A 19,067-nucleotide genomic window follows, 5' to 3' on the forward strand; every position below is an offset into this window, starting at 1 on the left:
AAGACATGCCGGGACCTCCTGGTCTCTCGCACGCACGCACGCACACACACACACACACACACACACACACACACACACACACACACACACACACACACACACACACACACACACACACACACACACACACACAGAGAGAGAGAGAGAGAGAGAGAGAGACATGCAGTGCACACAGAAGGCGACGACGCAAAGTGCACATTCACGCTGCACATGCACATGCGGTCGATAAAACACACGCACTCGCGCACCGTCACAGACCTGATCTCCCATAGGGAGAAGAACGCAACCGCACACGTATTAGCTGTCACTTATAAATAATAACTCCAGCTACAACAACGTTAACAAGACATTTAAGAAAGCTCGGTTTGCTTATTTTTTCCCGGCCTCAATGTTAAACAAATAAACAAAAAGTTAACAGGCATTTCGTTAAAAAGCTGCTCAATGCAAAATTCATACACATCTCCAATATAAAAATACAAATCCACAAAATAACTATAGAGACAAAGTAGTTTTGATAGTGTGGTGGAGTTTCCTGGCTGACATTTATCCCCTACGCTAATGGCACTTATGTTTGAAGGATAAAATCTCCATTTTCGTGGGGAAAATCTATTAAACAGAATCTAAAGAGCCCCCTGTCAGATTCTGCAGGAACAAATCTAGGTTTGACGCACGCCGAGGAGGCACTCGTCGTAGCTGCACCGCACAAGTGTAACGGTGTCAGCGCGGGGGAGACAACGATTCAGTCTGCACAAAGCGCGTGGAGTGCTGCTCTAAGCTAGCTGGCTAAGCTACGAGGAAAAAGTACTACGTAGGCACCGTTGTGGTCGAGTGACGTGAGAAGTGCAGGTGTTTGAGTGACAGAAAACTGACTACACTGCAGGAGGCAACTAAACAAAAAACAGGCACAAAATTTACACCATTTACGAAAAATATGATTTTTTTTTTTTTTTTTACATAATGATGAAGGCATGAGCAAATTTAAACCCTGACAAAACAGATGCATGTTTACGTCAAGTGCAAATATTAAAATAAAAATGTTAATGTCCGTTCAGTGCTGGAATTCTCAGGAGTGTGATTACATCTGATGGTAGGATTTTCTAAACTCACCCGGATTTGGGAGATTGTATTTTACTGTATTTCTGCTTTTTGGCAACCTCGAGCGAATAAGATTACATTTTTTTTCCTTTTCTAAATTAATCTGTCCAGTGTTTTTACATTTTAGAGCAACAGTGTTTCGGAGTTTCTTTTCTGTGTCCTCAGTGCTAAGAAGCAGACTTCAATAAAGTGAGTAAGAAAAGTGAAAAATAATCTCACACCACAGACGGCTAAGAAAAGCACAGTGCTCGTCATGTCTGCCGGACACATAAATACAGCATCGTCAACACTTTCTCAACATGTTTGGTTCCATGATTCCTTCTTTTTCCATCTTGTTATCGAGTCCAAGGTTCCTCCTCAAGCTGGAGGCACATGCTCGCACCACGTTGGCTTCTCCACCTTAACGTCAAATTGTTGCGCCGCCAGAAACATTCATTGCGGCTCTGGATAGGCCAGCTGGGCCGAGAGCGCTGGGGCTCACCACTCGGTGGTCCGCTGTTTGGTGGTGTCGTACGCCCTGATGACCTCAGACTGTGACACAACTCCGTTCTCATCTTGAGAGAAGGCGTAGCCATCTGCGAAAAAGGGACGAAAGCAATTAAAGTTGCCAAAAAAAAAGAAAAAAAAAAAAAAGGTGAATTTAGCGCAAAATTTAAATGAGTCATGATGAAAAACATGGGTAAAAACATAAAAGATGCCCTGGGTCCAAATGTATTTGGACAGCACAACAATTTTTGTAATTTTGTCTCTATGAATCACCATAATGGAGTTAAAGTGAAACAGTGCAGACTTAATTATAGACAGAATTAAATAAAGTGCAGACTTTCAGGTTAAAAAAATAAATAAATAAATAAATCACAATTACCCTTTACACGCGACGTCCCTCCTTTATTCACAGGCCATAAATAATTATACAAACTAATAAATGATTTTATTTTTAATATAACTAAACACATGGTTTCAACTCCACTGTGGTGGTGTAAGATCCAAAATCACACACACACACACACACACACACACACACACACACACACACACACACACACACACACACACACACACACACACACACACACACACACACACACACACACCACACACACACACACACAAAAACTCCAAACAACCTGCACCTTCTGTCTAAATACCTATGGACCCATCTGTACCACGTAGTCTACTTTTGAAGCCGGAACGTAGAGTTCTGACCTTTGACCCCTGACTCACCTTCAGGTGTCAAATGACTCAGTCAGTACCTCGAGGCCAGCTGCGGACCCCGCTAGGAGGAGAGCATTGTGGGAAATAACAGCGCAACATTTCATCAATCGTTATCTCGCTACAGAGCTCAGCGGAAGGCACGGCACACAGGGGAGGGGTTGAGGGAGGAGCCAGTCCACAAACAACCACCACCCCCCCAAAAAAAAAAAAAAAAAAAAAAAAAGCAGGAAAAGAGGTTTGAGGAAGTAAAGGAACTATAATCTCGAATAACTAAAGGGATAACACAACAACAAACTCATCCCCACCTGTGGGACAAACAAAAAACACAAAATGATCAGAGAAAGGAAAGAAAACAAGAAGAAGAAAAAAACACCAAAACAAACCGCTGCCTGGTTTAAAACGTGGTCCAAAGTGACATCAGAGTTTTGGTTCCACCAAAACTAGACACCAAAACACCAAAACTAGAACGTCTAAAAATAACAAAAAAAACAAAAAAAAAAAAAAACAAAAAACAAAAAAAAAAAAACCCAAAACAAAAAAACAAAACAAAAACAAAAAAGCTCTTTTCAGCACTAATGCCCCCCACTTATGTTTTTTTAAATGTAAGAAAAACAACCAAATGTCTCACATGCATTTGTGTTTGTTGTCTTAACGCAGCGGTTTGAAACTCAAATTTCCTGGGGTCAACTGGCCTGCTGGTTCTCTCCTTGGGGGGCCACTTGAAAACTCAGCGAGGAGAAAAAAAAAAAAAAAGCTCAGTGCCTGAGAAAAGCAACGCTCTCCTCGATGAGTTGGCATTAAAATTATTCAGATTAATGTTAAAAGTTGTTCAGTCTCTGGATTTGGAGCATTCAGTGCTGCGGTTAAAATGCTGTAGTGTAAAAAAATATTAAAATGCGAAAAAAAGACGGCTTTTCATCTTGTGATCTTGCAGCTCTTCCGTAATATCAAAAGACTGCTCTAAAATAGAACACCGGTATTAAAAAAAAAAAAAAAAAATTCAAATAAACTTCTAATCGGGATTTAAACGAGGAAACAATCAAGTGAAGAATCCAGTTTGGAGGAAGCTGACAGAAGCTGATATACAAGACCGGACGGCTAACAGGTGCGAGCGCGCAGAGATGCTGGGAAAGTAAGGATTTTTACAAAAAGATCATACTGATTTATTTTCATATTTGTGTTGCATCCTGATGTTTTAGTCTGTGTAATGTCCTCATCAGAGGCGGGAGAGATGCGCGCTGCAGACAGCATGAAGACCACGTAGACATCCTGCTGTTTTCAAGTACAAAGAAAATGGAATTAAAAACAGAGGTGAAGAAAGAAAGAAAGAAATGAAGAAAGCGTGATGTGTGTGTTTGGGGACTCTCTGAGACACTTACGGAGCAGGTTCTGCTGCATGGAGTCGGAGCGGTACAGACTGACCGTGCTCTTCTTAAAGACGTTCTTCAGGAGCTGAGCCCTCTCCGTCAGACTACAAACAAACACACAAACAAACAATGAGCCTCAAAGTGACATTTAATGACATCGCACGTGTGCTGCAGCACCTGCAGAGTGAACGGAGCTGCTCACACAAACAAAACAAAACATGGAGGAATGGAAGTGTGTGTGCACTTGTGTCAAGTGTGTGTGTGGAATATTTCATACAACGTGAACAAATGTGTGTGTCCTCTCTGTGCGAGTGCAGCTTCAGATTTGCGACTGTAACAGTCTACGTGCAAAAATGGTCATCTGGGTGTGTTCATCCGCAACCGTTGGCATGCATGTGTGTGTTTTCTGCAGCCTGCTGTGTCTGGGACCGCATCCAGGATAGGAGGATCCATTTCAGTCGACTGGGGAGCTCATGCTAATCTGCTCGGCGCTAATGGCTGCTGCAGTCCTCAGGACCCCAGAGAGCCGGCAATCCTGCTCACAGTCATCTGTTTTTATAATATATGGATTTAATATCAGAGGACGGTTGATCCAAAATGAGACATACAACTCCCTCCAAAGATGGACAACTACATTTATAACGTGATTATAGTCAAACTGCAGCAATTTAAAAACAATTGGAAGATAATATTGTAATATTCTTGGTAATGGAGCCAAAAGCAGTTCTGAAATTTTCAGCAGTTTGGGATTTTGGGTCAAAAACATTTTTTTCACCCGGTCAAGCAACACAAACATGGCCGCTGGTATATGAGCACAGCGTTAAAATAATAATCAATGAATTCATCATCATTAACATGCAAATATATGCATAAAAAAACAACACTAAAACCTGACCAGGCCTCCAACTCTCTAAGCGCTACCTGTGGTGTAAGTATCAAGTTGCTGCCTTCTACTGTGTGAATCATGTTAATGAGAGTAGGTCCACAGACACTAGTGGTCTGAAAGTGATCCTCATGGACCACCTAACCTACCATCTCCACCTGCTCTGACACAGCCTGGTGACCTCAAACCAACTTTGTGTACTTAAATTTACAGTCCCCCTTAATTTAATATAGATTTTTTTCCCTTCTTCTTCACGACTATAATTTGTTCCTTAGTATTCAAATAAAGTATTCACAATCTTACTTGCAAATATGATAAAACAAAATTTAGGGTTTTGACCTCAAGGGGATTAAATTACAGCAACACGACACCATGACACATTTACTGCGGTGACATTTTGGATGATGTTTGATGATGTTAGATTGAAGCAGAACGAAAGCTCCACACGCAGTGATGTGATGACAGATCTCACTGGAAAGAACTCAGAATAAAATCTGGACATATTTCACATGAAAGTTTTGCTGGATACCTCCTGGACAGGTGAGTCAAACTCCACGTTGTCACCAAGATCGCACTGCACTCGACACCGACTCTTGCCATACAATACATAATACATCACCGGCAACAAAATTAGCTGTAATACTGTGATACACCAAAGAAATAAAGATAAGTAAGATAACTAAGACTACTACCATAACTAAGACTCTACACTAAATTAAGTCTGTTGACCTCAGTGCTGCAGACAACACAGAACTAAACACGATGACACAAAGTTGATAATAAATAAATAAATCACTGAACAAAGGAATTCTTTATCCTACTGGTTCTACACCTATAAGGAAATTTGTATCTATAGCTGCAACCAAAACTCACCAAAGAGCAGCTCAGATCAGAAAGTACTAGGTGGACCTCCTGACAAGGACTGACCATGTGGCGGTGGAAGAAGTCAGTGAAATTAGTGCAGGATATCTTACTACACATCTTTACAATACCTCCCCAATCAGCAAATCATCAACATCAGCAGATCAAAGGTAGAAAAATACTGGAGGTCATCATTGTCCTCAAAGTGTAGTTTGACATCATGGACTCAACATCTACAGCTTGAGCAGACGGAACCTTAACACCTGTGAGCTCACTTTCATAAGTAGTTGTTTGGTCCACTGATCACTTAAACTATGCTGAGCTAAAACCATGGGAAAGTTAGCGGTGCCGTGAATCACTTTGTAAACGTACCTCTTTCCTTGTACCACCGCTCCAGGATCTTTGGATAAGGCCTCCAGCTCCTGCACCTCATCCACCAGGGTCTTAAAACACAACTTCTTCACACTGGAGGTTAAAAATAATGGGGAAAAACAGACATGAATCAACAAACCCAACATGAAATACAAATTCCAGCTGCAAGATTGCTGCTGTGGGCAGAAATAAACACCACACTTCACTTCAACAACAGATCCCATCAGGGCTCTTGTGTGAGCTCGGCTCAGCTTCATATGGTTAAACTTTCATGCAACTACATAGATGTAAGTTACAAGTTGCATGAAACTTAATTTCAATGCTACTTGACAGTTGCAAATACCAAAGTCATGCACCATATTTCAGTTAGCTTGCTGGAATGGTAATTTTTTTTTTACCTCCTGTATCGTTTACTCACTAGATTATTTCAAGTCGGAAGTATCAATGTAAGTATTTGCATCTTTGCACCTTATTTTGTACCATTTTCAAGTCGGAAGTATCAATGTAAGTATTTGCATCTTTGCACCTTATTTTGTACCATACTGTATTGCTTTCCCATTGGATAACCTCAATTCCGACGTGTTGTTGATCCATGAGTGCAACTGGCCATTGTTGCCACCTTGTGACATTAGTATGAAACTATCTTGACATACAATTGATTCTCAATGTTTTGACCATGAGAGATCATTTGTTTGTTTTTATTTGTTCTTTGAATGATTATTTTGTTGACCTGATGTCCTGCTGAAATGATTGATACTGCATCAGCAGCAGGTTGACATCATGTAATACAATACCTGTGTTTCAACTGACAGTTAACTAGTTTCACAAAGTTAAGAGTTCTGCCACAACTGTGGGCATGCAACCCAATGGAAACTTAGGTTCAACAAAGCTTTTCACTGTGTTAAGTCAGCCTTAAAATCAATTTAGTGTGTAAAAAGGTTTCACGAACAGATTCCAGTGGCAAATATTGGAGCCTATCTCTTACAATCCTGTACAAACCCATGAAGGAACCTTATTCAGGAAATAGGAGAGATTCTCAGGGAATTTCCTGGATATGATGTGCAGCGAAGTGATGAGCAAGCAGAGACTCACACTTTGTAGGCCACGTCAAAGACCAGCGAGGTGACCGGGATGAAGAACAGGCCCATCCAGAAGACCCCCGATTTGAACATCATGTCCGCCTGAGACACACACACACATTAACCACTGACTGATAGAAAAACAATCTCTTTAAAAGAACACCTGAAAGACGAGAGCAACGTGAATTGGGGCATATGGCCTCCTCTCGTATGTTAAGTTAATGTGTGGAAGAGGTGATAAGTCTGTGTGTTCTATACTTATTGCACAGAAATTAAAATCACATGACACCAATCAAGCTGGTGTCAGAATCCAAACTGGATAATAGAAAACAGCCATTTTCAAAAGGAACAACCCTCAAGCAACCCCCCCCCCCCCAATTCACCCTCAAGTAATTATGTCAATCAAACATAGTGTCCTTTATTGTGTGGAAATGAAATTTTTACCAACACCCCGCCCCAAGAGACTGGGTGAAAACACAATGCACCCTAACCTCATTGAAGGAAACCATAAAAAGCATTATTGTCTTTTAAGTTTTTTTTAGTTTAAGTTTAAAGTCTTTATTGTCATTGCACAGTTATACAGTGTACACCAGCACAACGAAATTGGGGGTACGGCCCTCTCCTCAGTGCAATATACATACATATAATCAATCAATCAATCAATCAATTTTATTTATATAGCGCCAAATCACAACAAACAGTTGCCCCAAGGCGCTTTATATTGTAAGGCAAGGCCATACAATAATTACGTAAAAACCCCAACGGTCAAAAGGACCCCCTGTGAGCAAGCACTTGGCGACAGTGGGAAGGAAAAACTCCTTTTTAACAGGAAGAAACCTCCAGCAGAACCAGGCTCAGGGAGGGGCAGTCTTCTGCTGGGACTGGTTGGGGCTGAGGGAGAGAACCAGGAAAAAGACATGCTGTGGGGTTGAGCAGAGATCAATCACTAATGATTAAATGCAGAGTGGTGCATACAGAGCAAAAAGAGAAAGAAACACTCAGTGCATCATGGGAACCCCCCAGCAGTCTAAGTCTATAGCAGCATAACTAAGGGATGGTTCAGGGTAACCTGATCCAGCCCTAACTATAAGCTTTAGCAAAAAGGAAAGTTTTAAGCCTAATCTTAAAAGTAGAGAGGGTGTCTGTCTCCCTGATCCGAATTGGGAGCTGGTTCCACAGGAGAGGAGCCTGAAAGCTGAAGGCTCTGCCTCCCATTCTACTCTTACAAACCCTAGGAACTACAAGTAAGCCTGCAGTCTGAGAGCGAAGTGCTCTATTGGGGTGATATGGTACTATGAGGTCCCTAAGATAAGATGGGACCTGATTATTCAAAACCTTATAAGTAAGAAGAAGAATTTTAAATTCTATTCTAGAATTAACAGGAAGCCAATGAAGAGAGGCCAATATGGGTGAGATATGCTCTCTCCTTCTAGTCCCCGTTAGTACTATAGCTGCAGCATTTTGAATTAACTGAAGGCTTTTCAGGGAACATTTAAGACAACCTGATAATAATGAATTACAATAGTCCAGCCTAGAGAAAGTTTTTTTCTGTTTCTAAGATTTGTGGGGCCAAGTACAATAACTTCAGTTTTATCTGAGTTTAAAAGCAGGAAATTAGAGGTCATCCATGTCTTTATGTCTGTAAGACAATCCTGCAGTTTAGCTAATTGGTGTGTGTCCTCTGGCTTCATGGATAGATAAAGCTGGGTATCATCTGCGTAACAATGAAAATTTAAGCAATGCCGTCTAATAATACTGCCTAAGGGAAGCATGTATAAAGTGAACAAAATTGGTCCTAGCACAGAACCTTGTGGAACTCCATAATTAACCTTAGTCTGTGAAGAAGATTCCCCATTTACATGAACAAATTGTAATCTATTAGATAAATATGATTCAAACCACCGCAGCGCAGTGCCTTTAATACCTATGGCATGCTCTAATCTCTGTAATAAAATTTTATGGTCAACAGTATCAAAAGCAGCACTGAGGTCTAACAGAACAAGCACAGAGATGAGTCCACTGTCTGAGGCCATAAGATCATTTGTAACCTTCACTAATGCTGTTTCTGTACTATGATGAATTCTAAAACCTGACAAACTCTTCAAATAGACCATTCCTCTGCAGATGATCAGTTAGCTGTTTTACAACTACCCTTTCAAGAATTTTTGAGAGAAAAGGAAGGTTGGAGATTGGCCTATAGTTAGCTAAGATAGCTGGGTCAAGTGATGGCTTTTTAAGTAATGGTTTAATTACTGCCACCTTAAAAGCCTGTGGTACATAGCCAACTAATAAAGATAGATTGATCATATTTATGATCGAAGCATTAAATAATGGTAGGGCTTCCTTGAGCAGCCTGGTAGGAATGGGGTCTAACAGACATGTTGATGGTTTGGATGAAGTAACTAATGAAAATAACTCAGACAGAACAATCAGAGAAAGAGTCTAACCAGATACCGGCATCACTGAAAGCAGCCAAAGATAACGATACGTCTTTGGGATGGTTATGAGTAATTTTTTCTCTAATAGTTAAAATTTTATTAGCAAAAAAAGTCATGAAGTAATTACTAGTTAAAGTTAAAGGAATACTCGGCTCAATAGAGCTCTGACTCTGTCAGCCTGGCTACAGTGCTGAAAAGAAACCTGGGGTTGTTCTTATTTTCTTCCATTAGTGATGAGTAGTAAGATGTCCTAGCTTTACAGAGGGCTTTTTTTTTTTTTATAGAGAAACAGACTCTTTTTCCAGGTTAAGTGAAGATCTTCTAAATTAGTGAGACGCCATTTCCTCTCCAACTTACGGGTTATCTGCTTTAAGCTGCGAGTTTGTGAGTTATACCATGGAGTCAGGCACTTCTGATTTAAAGCTCTCTTTTTCAGAGGAGCAACAGGATCCAAAGTTGTCTTCAATGAGGATGTAAAACTACTGACGAGATACTCTATCTCACTTACAGAGTTTAGGTAGCTACTCTGCACTGTGTTGGTATATGGCATTAGAGAACATAAAGAAGGAATCATATCCTTAAACCTAGTTACAGCGCTTTCTGAAAGACTTCTAGTGTAATGAAACTTATTCCCCACTGCTGGGTAGTCCATCAGAGTAAATGTAAATGTTATTAAGAAATGATCAGACAGAAGGGAGTTTTCAGGGAATACTGTTAAGTCTTCAATTTCCATACCATAAGTCAGAACAAGATCTAAGATATGATTAAAGTGGTGGGTGGACTCATTTACCTTTTGAGCAAAGCCAATTGAGTCTAATAATAGATTAAATGCAGTGTTGAGGCTGTCATTCTCAGCATCTGTGTGGATGTTAAAATCGCCCACTATAATTATCTTATCTGAGCTAAGCACTAAGTCAGACAAAAGGTCTGAAAATTCACAGAGAAACTCACAGTAACGACCAGGAGGATGATAGATAACAACAAATAAAACTGGTTTTTGGGACTTCCAATTTGGATGGACAAGACTAAGAGACAAGCTTTCAAATGAATTAAAGCTCTGTCTGGGTTTTTGATTAATTAATAAGCTGGAATGGAAGATTACTGCTAATCCTCCGCCTCGGCCCGTGCTACGAGCATTCTGGCAGTTAGTGTGACTCGGGGGTGTTGACTCATTTAAACTAACATATTCATCCTGCAAAAACAAAACAACAAAAACAAAAACAACAACAACAAAAAAACTGTATATCAATAGATATAATAATGCACCCTAAAAAAATGTATTGCACGTGTCGTTGTAATAGCACCTGGCCCGTAATTGAGTGACATAATGTCAATATAGTGCCACATCAAAATAAATAGAAAACAAACACCACTTATTGAAGAAACAACTCTAAATACCTCACTCATAACGTTTTCATCTGCCTAAATGCAAACACGTTTGGGTTCAGATCCCCACGTCTGTCCTTCAAGTTGGAGGAACCACATGCAATGCTTTTTTGATGGTGGCAGAAAGCATCAATATCTCAAACTGACAGATCATGTTTTGTTCTTGTAATATATTCAGACACAACAGCATCCACATGTGCACCACATTGCACTGGGTAGACCGCTACCACCCGACAACTGTCAGGGTGCCATAGGTTTTCTCAGCTTTTCTTCTTTTTTCTTTCTTTCTTTCTTGCTTTTTTCTTCGCCAAACGTTTCTAGCATTAGCCACGTTAGCTTGACTACATTAGCTATACTTAGACAAACTATTTTACAACAAACTACATAATTGCACTGAAAAGCTGGCGATTCCCTATGAAACTTTTTTTTTAAAATCAATATAATACATTGGTCTCAGTAAGAAAATGCTTGTGGATAGTATGTAGACAATAAGTTAGTATTCTGATAAACTAATGACAAGTGAATTTATTAACTCAGATTCAATTTAATACTTTTAAAGAAAAGGCACAGCACTATAAATAAAGGTTGTGCATTATAAATAAGCAAAGATAAAACCAGTGTTGTGTGAAATGTACAGTAGTGTTCAGAATAGCAGTGCTATGTGACTAAAAAGATAAATCCAGGTTTTGAGTATATTTCTATTACATGGGAAACAAGGTACCAGTAGATTCAGTAGATTCTCACAAATCCAACAAGACCAAGCATTCATGATATGCACACTCTTAAGGCTATGAAATTGGGCTATTAGTAAAAAAAAAAAAAAAGTAGAAAAGGGGGTGTTCACAGTAATAGTAGTGTGGCAGTCAGTCAGTGAGTTTGTCAATTTTGTTGAACAAACAGGTGTGGATCAGATGTCCCCTATTTAAGGATGAAGCCAGCACCTGTTGAACATGCTTTTCTCTTTGAAAGCCTGAGGAAAATGGGACGTTCAAGACATTGTTCAGAAGAACAGCGTAGTTTGATTAAAAAGTTGATTTGAGAGGGGAAAACATACGCAGGTGCAAAAAATTATAGACTGTTCATCTACAATGATCTCTGATGCCTTAAAATGGACAAAAAAAAAATAGAGACACGTGGAAGAAAATGGAAAACAACCATCAAAATGGATAGAAGAATAACCAGAATGGCAAAGGCTCACCCACTGATCAGCTCCAGGATGATCAAAGACAGTCTGGAGTTACCTGTAAGTTCTGTGACAATTAGAAGACGCCTGTGTGAAGCTAATTTATTTGAAAGAATCCCCCGCAAAGTCCCTCTGTTAAATAAAAGACGGGCAGAAGAGGTTTCAATTTGCCAAAGAACACATCAACTGGCCTAAAGAGAAATTGAGGAATATTTTGTGGACTGATGAGAGTAAAATTGTTCTTTTTGGGTCCAAGGGCTGCAGACAGTTTGTGAGATGACCCCCAAACTCTGAATTCAAGCCACAGTTCACACTGAAGACAGTGAAGCATGGTGGTGCAAGCATCATGATATGGGCATGTTTCTCCTACTATGGTGTTTGGTCTATATATCACATACCAGGTATCATGGATCAGTTTGGATATGTCAAAATAATTGAAGAGGTCAGGTTGCCTTATGCTGAAGAGGACATGCCCTTGAAATATGTGTTTCAACAAGACAATGACCCCAAGCACACTAGTAAACAAGCAAAATCTTGGTTCCAAACCAACAAAATTAATGCCTCGCAGATGTGAAGAAATCATGAAAAACTGTGGTTATACAACTAAATACTAGTTTAGTGATTCACAGGATTGCTAAAAAAGCAGTTTGAACATAATAGTTTTGAGTTTGTAGCGTCAACAGCAGGTGCTACTATTATTGTGAACGCCCCCTTTTCTACTTTTTTTTTTTTTACTAATAGCCCAATTTCATAGCCTTAAGAGTGTGCATATCATGAATGCTTTTTCTTGTTGGATTTGTGAGAATCTACTGGTACCTTGTTTCCCATGTAGCAATAAGAAATTTACTCAAAACCTGGATTAATCTTTTTAGTCACATAGCACTACTATTATTCTGAACACTACTGTACAAACAAAGCTTTGTGAATCCCTGCGAACTAATGTATGTCAATTACAATCCCTAGCCAGTGCAATTATTGACATATTTTGAACAATATATGAGTTTAGAGTTGGATGTATTTGACACATTTTGTTGCATCTATTATTTTTCAATAATAATAATAAAAACCTCTTACAGGGCCTTCAGAGACTGAATTCCTCAAAAACACAAACTGTTGACTTTCAGAGTATGGTTTTGGATAAGTTATACAATTCTGGACATGCTATTTTTTTTAAACACATTTGATTTTTGTATGTTTGCAGGAATACAAATGTAAACTTTAAAAATAATGCAATGCTAAAATACCATCGGCTGTATGAACATTGTCGTCTTTATAATGTGCAGTTGTTTAATTGGTATCCCAGTGCAAAGTGTGTATATAATTAATTATACATTTATTGTAATTTACAATTATTATTACGATCCTATTGTCACATACATGAGCTTTTGACAAGAGCGGAAGTTAGCTTTGAGTTAGCAGAAATTGGCATGCACGCTGATGTCCGCAAAATGTCTTGAAAATCACTCCAGAGGTGTTACCAGGTTCCAAAAAGAGCATTCATTTATTTTCACCAGCTTTTACATAATATGTGACAAAGAGGTTATATTTACACACAAACGAAATAGAGTTTGCAGCTAGCTAGATCATCCTGTGACATCACCATGCTAACTAACATCTGTGAAATGTCTTGTAAATCACTTCAGAGGTATTATGAAGTTCCAAAAACAGTGTTAAACAGTTTCAGAAGTGTTTTATCTTGCTTGCTTTTACATAATATATGACAAAGAGGTTATATTTACAAACAAATGAAACTGAGTTTGCAGCTAGCTAGACCAGCCACTGACATCACAGCGCTGCTCCACTCTGATTGGCTGTCACCTCACCCCTCAAAAAAAAACCAAAAAAAAAAAAAAAAAACCTAGAACAGAATGAAACAAAATGTGACTTTTTAACCTCTTAAAATAGGTCAAGGTTAGTCATTCAATATCCAGGTTTAATGGATTGTTGGCTCTTGGTGGAGTTATGGGCTCTGTGGACATTACTCTTGTTAAAACTAAAAGAACTGTTAAGAAATGTAAAAACAAATTTACTACATAAAAACCTGAGTCAAATTTAAACTTTGAGCAAAGTACTGTTCAGAAAGTTTGACTGCTAAAGACCGAATATAAATAGAGAGATAGAGATTTGCTTTTATCAAAACACTTCTGAATTAAACCATTAACATTTGTATATTTAATATGTAATAAAATGTTCATTAGTAAATGTGTGAGACAGCTGCGATCTTCAATGAGACCCATTTATCAAGAAAAACAACTGAAGTCAGCCATGTCAACAAACATCTCTTGTCAACTGTCGGCAGCTAATGTTGTGTGTTACACACATCTTCTGCTGAGATTTACATTAAGCATCACAAAGCGATGGTCATGTCAGGAGACTGCTTTGGGTTCAGAGTTGATGAGAGATGGTGGATCGTCTCGGTGGGGGCAAAACCTTTCAGCGTTGGGACTGAGGACAGTGTTTAGTTTGGCCTGCTGCATTGAAACCATCCGTCATTACGTGTCAAAGTGCAAAACCTGCATTGTAATGTGCCACTTGTTTAAACTGCCGGGGCCCCTCGATGATGGTCTTCCTGTAACGTGACACGCAGGACGGCGCGGTAGGATGCACAGAAAGATTAGTGTCAATTCCATCAAAGTTTTCTCAAATTAGATAATCTGTTCGCCATTACCTGCAAATTGGCTTTGATGTCAGACAAAACAGCAGTGAAAATGGAAACCTCAAATGACAGGAAATCAAAACTGCTTTTTTTTCTGTCGAGGGTTTGAGACAGGAATGAATGCAACATTTCTGTGAGGCTGAAAAATGTAGAAGGGAAAATTGCATTCAAGCACGAGATGTTTTCATGCCAAATTACAAATTATGCAGCCCTGATTGAAAGATTGACCGTTTTTCTTTGTTATGGGTCAGTTTAATTATTTTCATTTTAAGCCAGCACATCATGAAGTTTAATGGGGGCATTAGTCTTGACAGTCTTCAGAAAATAAACTGGGGACATGTTCTCAGGGTATTAAATCAAAGTTTAACCCAAAAAAAAAAAAAAAAAAACATTTAAGTCTTTCAGATGTTTGACCATGAACAATATTTACATGACATAACTCTGTCCAATACACCACCGCACGTGATGTGAACAAAAGACCAATTTCAAAAATAAGCACAGAGCTACAGCACCGATTCTACATTCTTTGTTCGTCTTAAAATTTGAAACCAATGCTTCAAAATGCAGAGGTGATTGGTTACAATCAACAAGTGTTTAACTTCATTGGCTTTGGCTCAGTTACCGATCCACTGATGTCTCACTCCAGGGGCACCCTGGGAGCTCGATGGGCTGAGAATGGCCTGGGTGTATTTTTAGATCAAACTCAAACTCGCCTGGCTGGACACGGTCTTGTCCACTGGTTTACCACACAAATTATGTATGCACACAAAATCCAAAAGGAACAAAATCGTATCAATATTTTTAAGTACGCCGCAATTTGATTTGGTCACATTAAAGTAACCATGAATCACACTTTTCTCGATGCAGCCCAATTATATCTTCTTGAGGCACCCTGTGATTTGGGACTCCTAGATTTTAGCCTGGGTGAGTCCATGCATTAATCCGCTGCTGGTCACTCGTTGACAAAATATTAGAGAAGCCAGCTCACATCTAGAAAGCTGCATATCTGAATCCTGTTAAATTAAACTGGGTGAAGAAGTGGCCTTAAGCAAGGCACTAAACCCCCCGCTACCCCTCATTTCCTGTTCCAGTGTGAACATGATCATCGGAGCAGTGACGCTTCTGCCACTTCCATCAAGCATCTTTGTTGCATAACTTTTGCAAAAACATTGTCTTCAGGAAAAGCTCACTCACAATCAGTTAATATACCTACATTTTATAAAGGTTTAGGAAATAGAATGTGAAAGAAACAAGCTTATTCAAGCATTAAGAAGAGAAGTAAAACCTACACAGGCCCAACAGGCTGCTGCTTATCCTCGGATGCGGTAACCTAAAGGCAAATGAGAGTCTACGAGTTGTATGGACTGTACTCCAGTCCATCGCAGGTTATTTCCCACAGCTAAGGCTGGTACCCATTTACAGTTGGGTGGACTGAGACAGAGCAGATGAATCATCTTGTCCAAGGACGTAGACAGGTTGCCTGAACCGCACACCTGAAATCAAACCCCAGTCTATATATTGGCCGTCCAAATCCAACAGAGCCACAGACTCTGCAAGTACTCAGCTAAGCATTTTGAATTATGTTAGTGTCTGCAATTATAATTCACAACTTCACTCCTCACATCATCGGCCTACAGTACAGTCTACGTTTCAAAAACAGACAACCCTGTAACCACACACATGCAGACAAATCCTGAACCCTTTCTATGATGAAAACCGGGCTCCTCCGTTGGCTTGTAAAACATCCCAGAGATGCTAATATTCAGACATTTGTGATTTCATAGCACAGAGCTCCTTTGTGCAAGACGTCAAAGGAAAAGGGTTTGACCAAGTCAAATCCAGTCTCAGTCAGTAGTCTGGTCTGAATCTATCATGTTTTTTTCCAATTGGCTGGATTCAGTTGCTTTGACCAGAACAAACTGTGCATGCTGGCTTCAAAGTGAGGTGGGAAATTGAAGGTGAAGCTCCATGTTTGGCCTAATGTGGCTCCATTACTCATCAGCCTCTGCTCTTAAGAAGAGGAAAAAAACCCTGTCACATTTCAGGTTTGCCGAGGATGAACATGCTGCAATCACAAAAAAACCCCCTGCTTTTGTAAAACATGACAACTCTACAAGGTATAACAATCTCATCACTGTGGTGCAGGAATTAGCCTCGTAACAAAGTGCAAAAAACAAAGATGAATTTCTCAGTTGAGTCCTTCCTCTCTGTGCTGTGTGTCGCAGCAGGACTTCCAAAAGGAAAACAGAGGAAAAGAACTCTACATAAACACTTATAACTCAGCAGTCTCACAGCTGCGGTGACACGCCTGTGATTTACGGTGTATTTGCAACGGATTAAAGTGGATCTTCTCACCCGTGCTCCACACTGTGACTGGTTATTACCGTTACCGTGCAGTATGGTGGGTGTCAATTATTACCCTGGGAAGGGCAGCGCCGATCTGGGTAAAAGTGTTTAACAAAACCTCTCGAATGACATGCTCGCGGGTCTTGAAGGAAGACCGCAAGGATCCAACAGAGGCAATAAATCAGCAGCCGTGATGAACTGGGGTCAATAATTCAATCACTTGATCCTTCAAAGGTTAAATTTATGAATGTTTTGAATCATTTCCAAGTGACAGGGTCTTGGTGCTTGTTCCAGTCCAATTCAGATGAATGCTACACTCTACCCCTTTAATGTTTGAGGCCTGCAGGCACAGCATCTGTTCCAATACACAAAAAAATAGCCCAAATCAAACAAGGTTTCTCCCACTACCATAATTCCACTGCCGAACGCCCACACCCTGGTGATTCAACCTACCAGTGATCAATTTATATTTGGATTTCTAAAGAATTTGGTAGTTCCAAACCATTCAACATTAATCTGGTCATTTCTCAGTTGGAGTAAGTGTGATCACAGTGGGGAGGTGATGGTCTAGTGGTTAAGTGTTGGGCTTCAGACCAGAGGTTCCTCAGTTCAAATCCCAGCCTGACCAGAAAATCACTAAGGGCCCTTGGGCAAGGCCCTTAATCCCCAAGTTGTTCCCGGTGTGTAGTGAGCGCTTTGCATGGCATCACCCTGACATCGGTATGTGTGAGTGTGTTTGTGTGAATGTGACGCATAATTGTAAAGAGCCGTGAACGTCTGAAGCAGATGGAAAAGCACCATATAAATGCAGTCCATTGCCCATTTATCACAATGCAGTAAAATTGTGAAATAAACTATGTTTTTGTTTGCTGTTGAGACCTTAAAGCAATTTGCTGTAGTGGTTGTAGGGCTTAAAATACAGATTTTAGAACATACATTTGGCAGCTTGCATTCATGGAACAGGTTGTTTATTTAATATTTTTGTTGTTGAGATAAAGTGTGTTCCTAATTAGAAGGTCCCCTGGTTCAGCGCCACTGATGCTCAATTCTCTTTGTATCTCTGGAGCTGCATCAGGAAGAGCATCCGTCATAAAACGCGTGACAAATCAACATGTGGACTGAAAGGTGGTCTTCTCTAAAATCCCTTAAACAAACTGGATAATGCCAAACGAAATTACTTTTACAACTGCTGAAATTACAGAATCACAGCAGCTGTATAAAGTTATTCCTTTATATTTGTATTTTATGTTCATTACTTAAAGTCTGTTCTTCATTCAAAATTTTTAAAAGTCTATAAGATTATCTGAGCACACAAAATGTGCCACCTCCATGCCATCCCTTTGTTAAAACTCAGACACACCTAAGCTAAATAAATCTAGCCCTGAATATGAATTATTTTCTGAAGATACCCCTAAACACCCACTAGTAACAATCTATTCCTCTGAAAGATGTTTACATTCCAACTTGAATTTTGATCAACACTTGACATAGGCGTTGCCAGAGTGAATTCATAGTCTGCTACCGCACAAACCTCTGAGAAAATATTTCTTATCATTTAGCAGAAAGTGTGGCTAAATTTGACGAACAGCTACAGAGTTTAAAACCCATGTGCTGATGACAAGTGCTTGGATAGCAGCCATAGCGAGGCGTGTTACACTGCAGCTTACGGCCGATATCAGAAATAGAGAAAGTGTTGTTAAGAAGTGATGAGAGAGAAGGATATACTGTACGTGAGGCAGAGGTGTTGATAAGGACATGACAGTGCCTGCATGAGAATCTCCTGAGGTGCAGCAAAGCTACTTAGCAAAGAACATCACACAGTGTCCTGAACTATTTGCTGTTGTCTTTGGCTAACTGTGTAAGACCTTTACAGGGTGAAACCAGAAGTGTTTTTTCTTCTTTTTTTTCCTAATCAGGCCAAAGCTGAAGCTCCCTTTTAAAAGGTGCATTAGCTCTTTGTCGACTGATCTTGCACCTGTCTAATCAATGGTCCAAAGCATGCTTTGCTTGGCAGTGATGAATGCGTTCACATGAAGCAGAGCCCAACTCTATGCCTCTTCTTAACGGTAACGAATGGGAGGCAAAATACAAGGAGAAAAGGACGAGTGGTGTCTGTTGCACTGCTGGCCTCGGGGTAGTTATCAATGGGCAAAGTGGGGGAAAGATGAACAAAAAGAGAACAAAAG

The 19,067-nt window shown here is 39.8% G+C and overlaps 1 protein-coding gene across 1 annotated transcript in view; it reads right to left on the reverse strand.

The window, feature by feature from the left end:
* Positions 1–768: 768 nt before the first annotated feature.
* atp8a1 (ATPase phospholipid transporting 8A1) overlaps positions 769–19,067 on the reverse strand; it is a 265,900-nt gene continuing 247,601 nt past the window's right edge. The window contains exons 34-37 of the mRNA XM_034181944.1: positions 6,886–6,974; positions 5,794–5,886; positions 3,690–3,781; positions 769–1,670 (exon numbers count right to left, since the gene is read on the reverse strand). Of these exons, the coding sequence (XP_034037835.1) occupies positions 1,573–1,670; positions 3,690–3,781; positions 5,794–5,886; positions 6,886–6,974 (372 nt within the window). The 3' untranslated portion in view covers positions 769–1,572. The remainder of the gene's footprint in view (positions 1,671–3,689; positions 3,782–5,793; positions 5,887–6,885; positions 6,975–19,067) is intronic.

This window comes from Thalassophryne amazonica, chromosome 11 (genome assembly GCF_902500255.1).
Source record: "Thalassophryne amazonica chromosome 11, fThaAma1.1, whole genome shotgun sequence".
In the NCBI taxonomy this organism is placed as follows: domain Eukaryota; kingdom Metazoa; phylum Chordata; class Actinopteri; order Batrachoidiformes; family Batrachoididae; genus Thalassophryne; species Thalassophryne amazonica.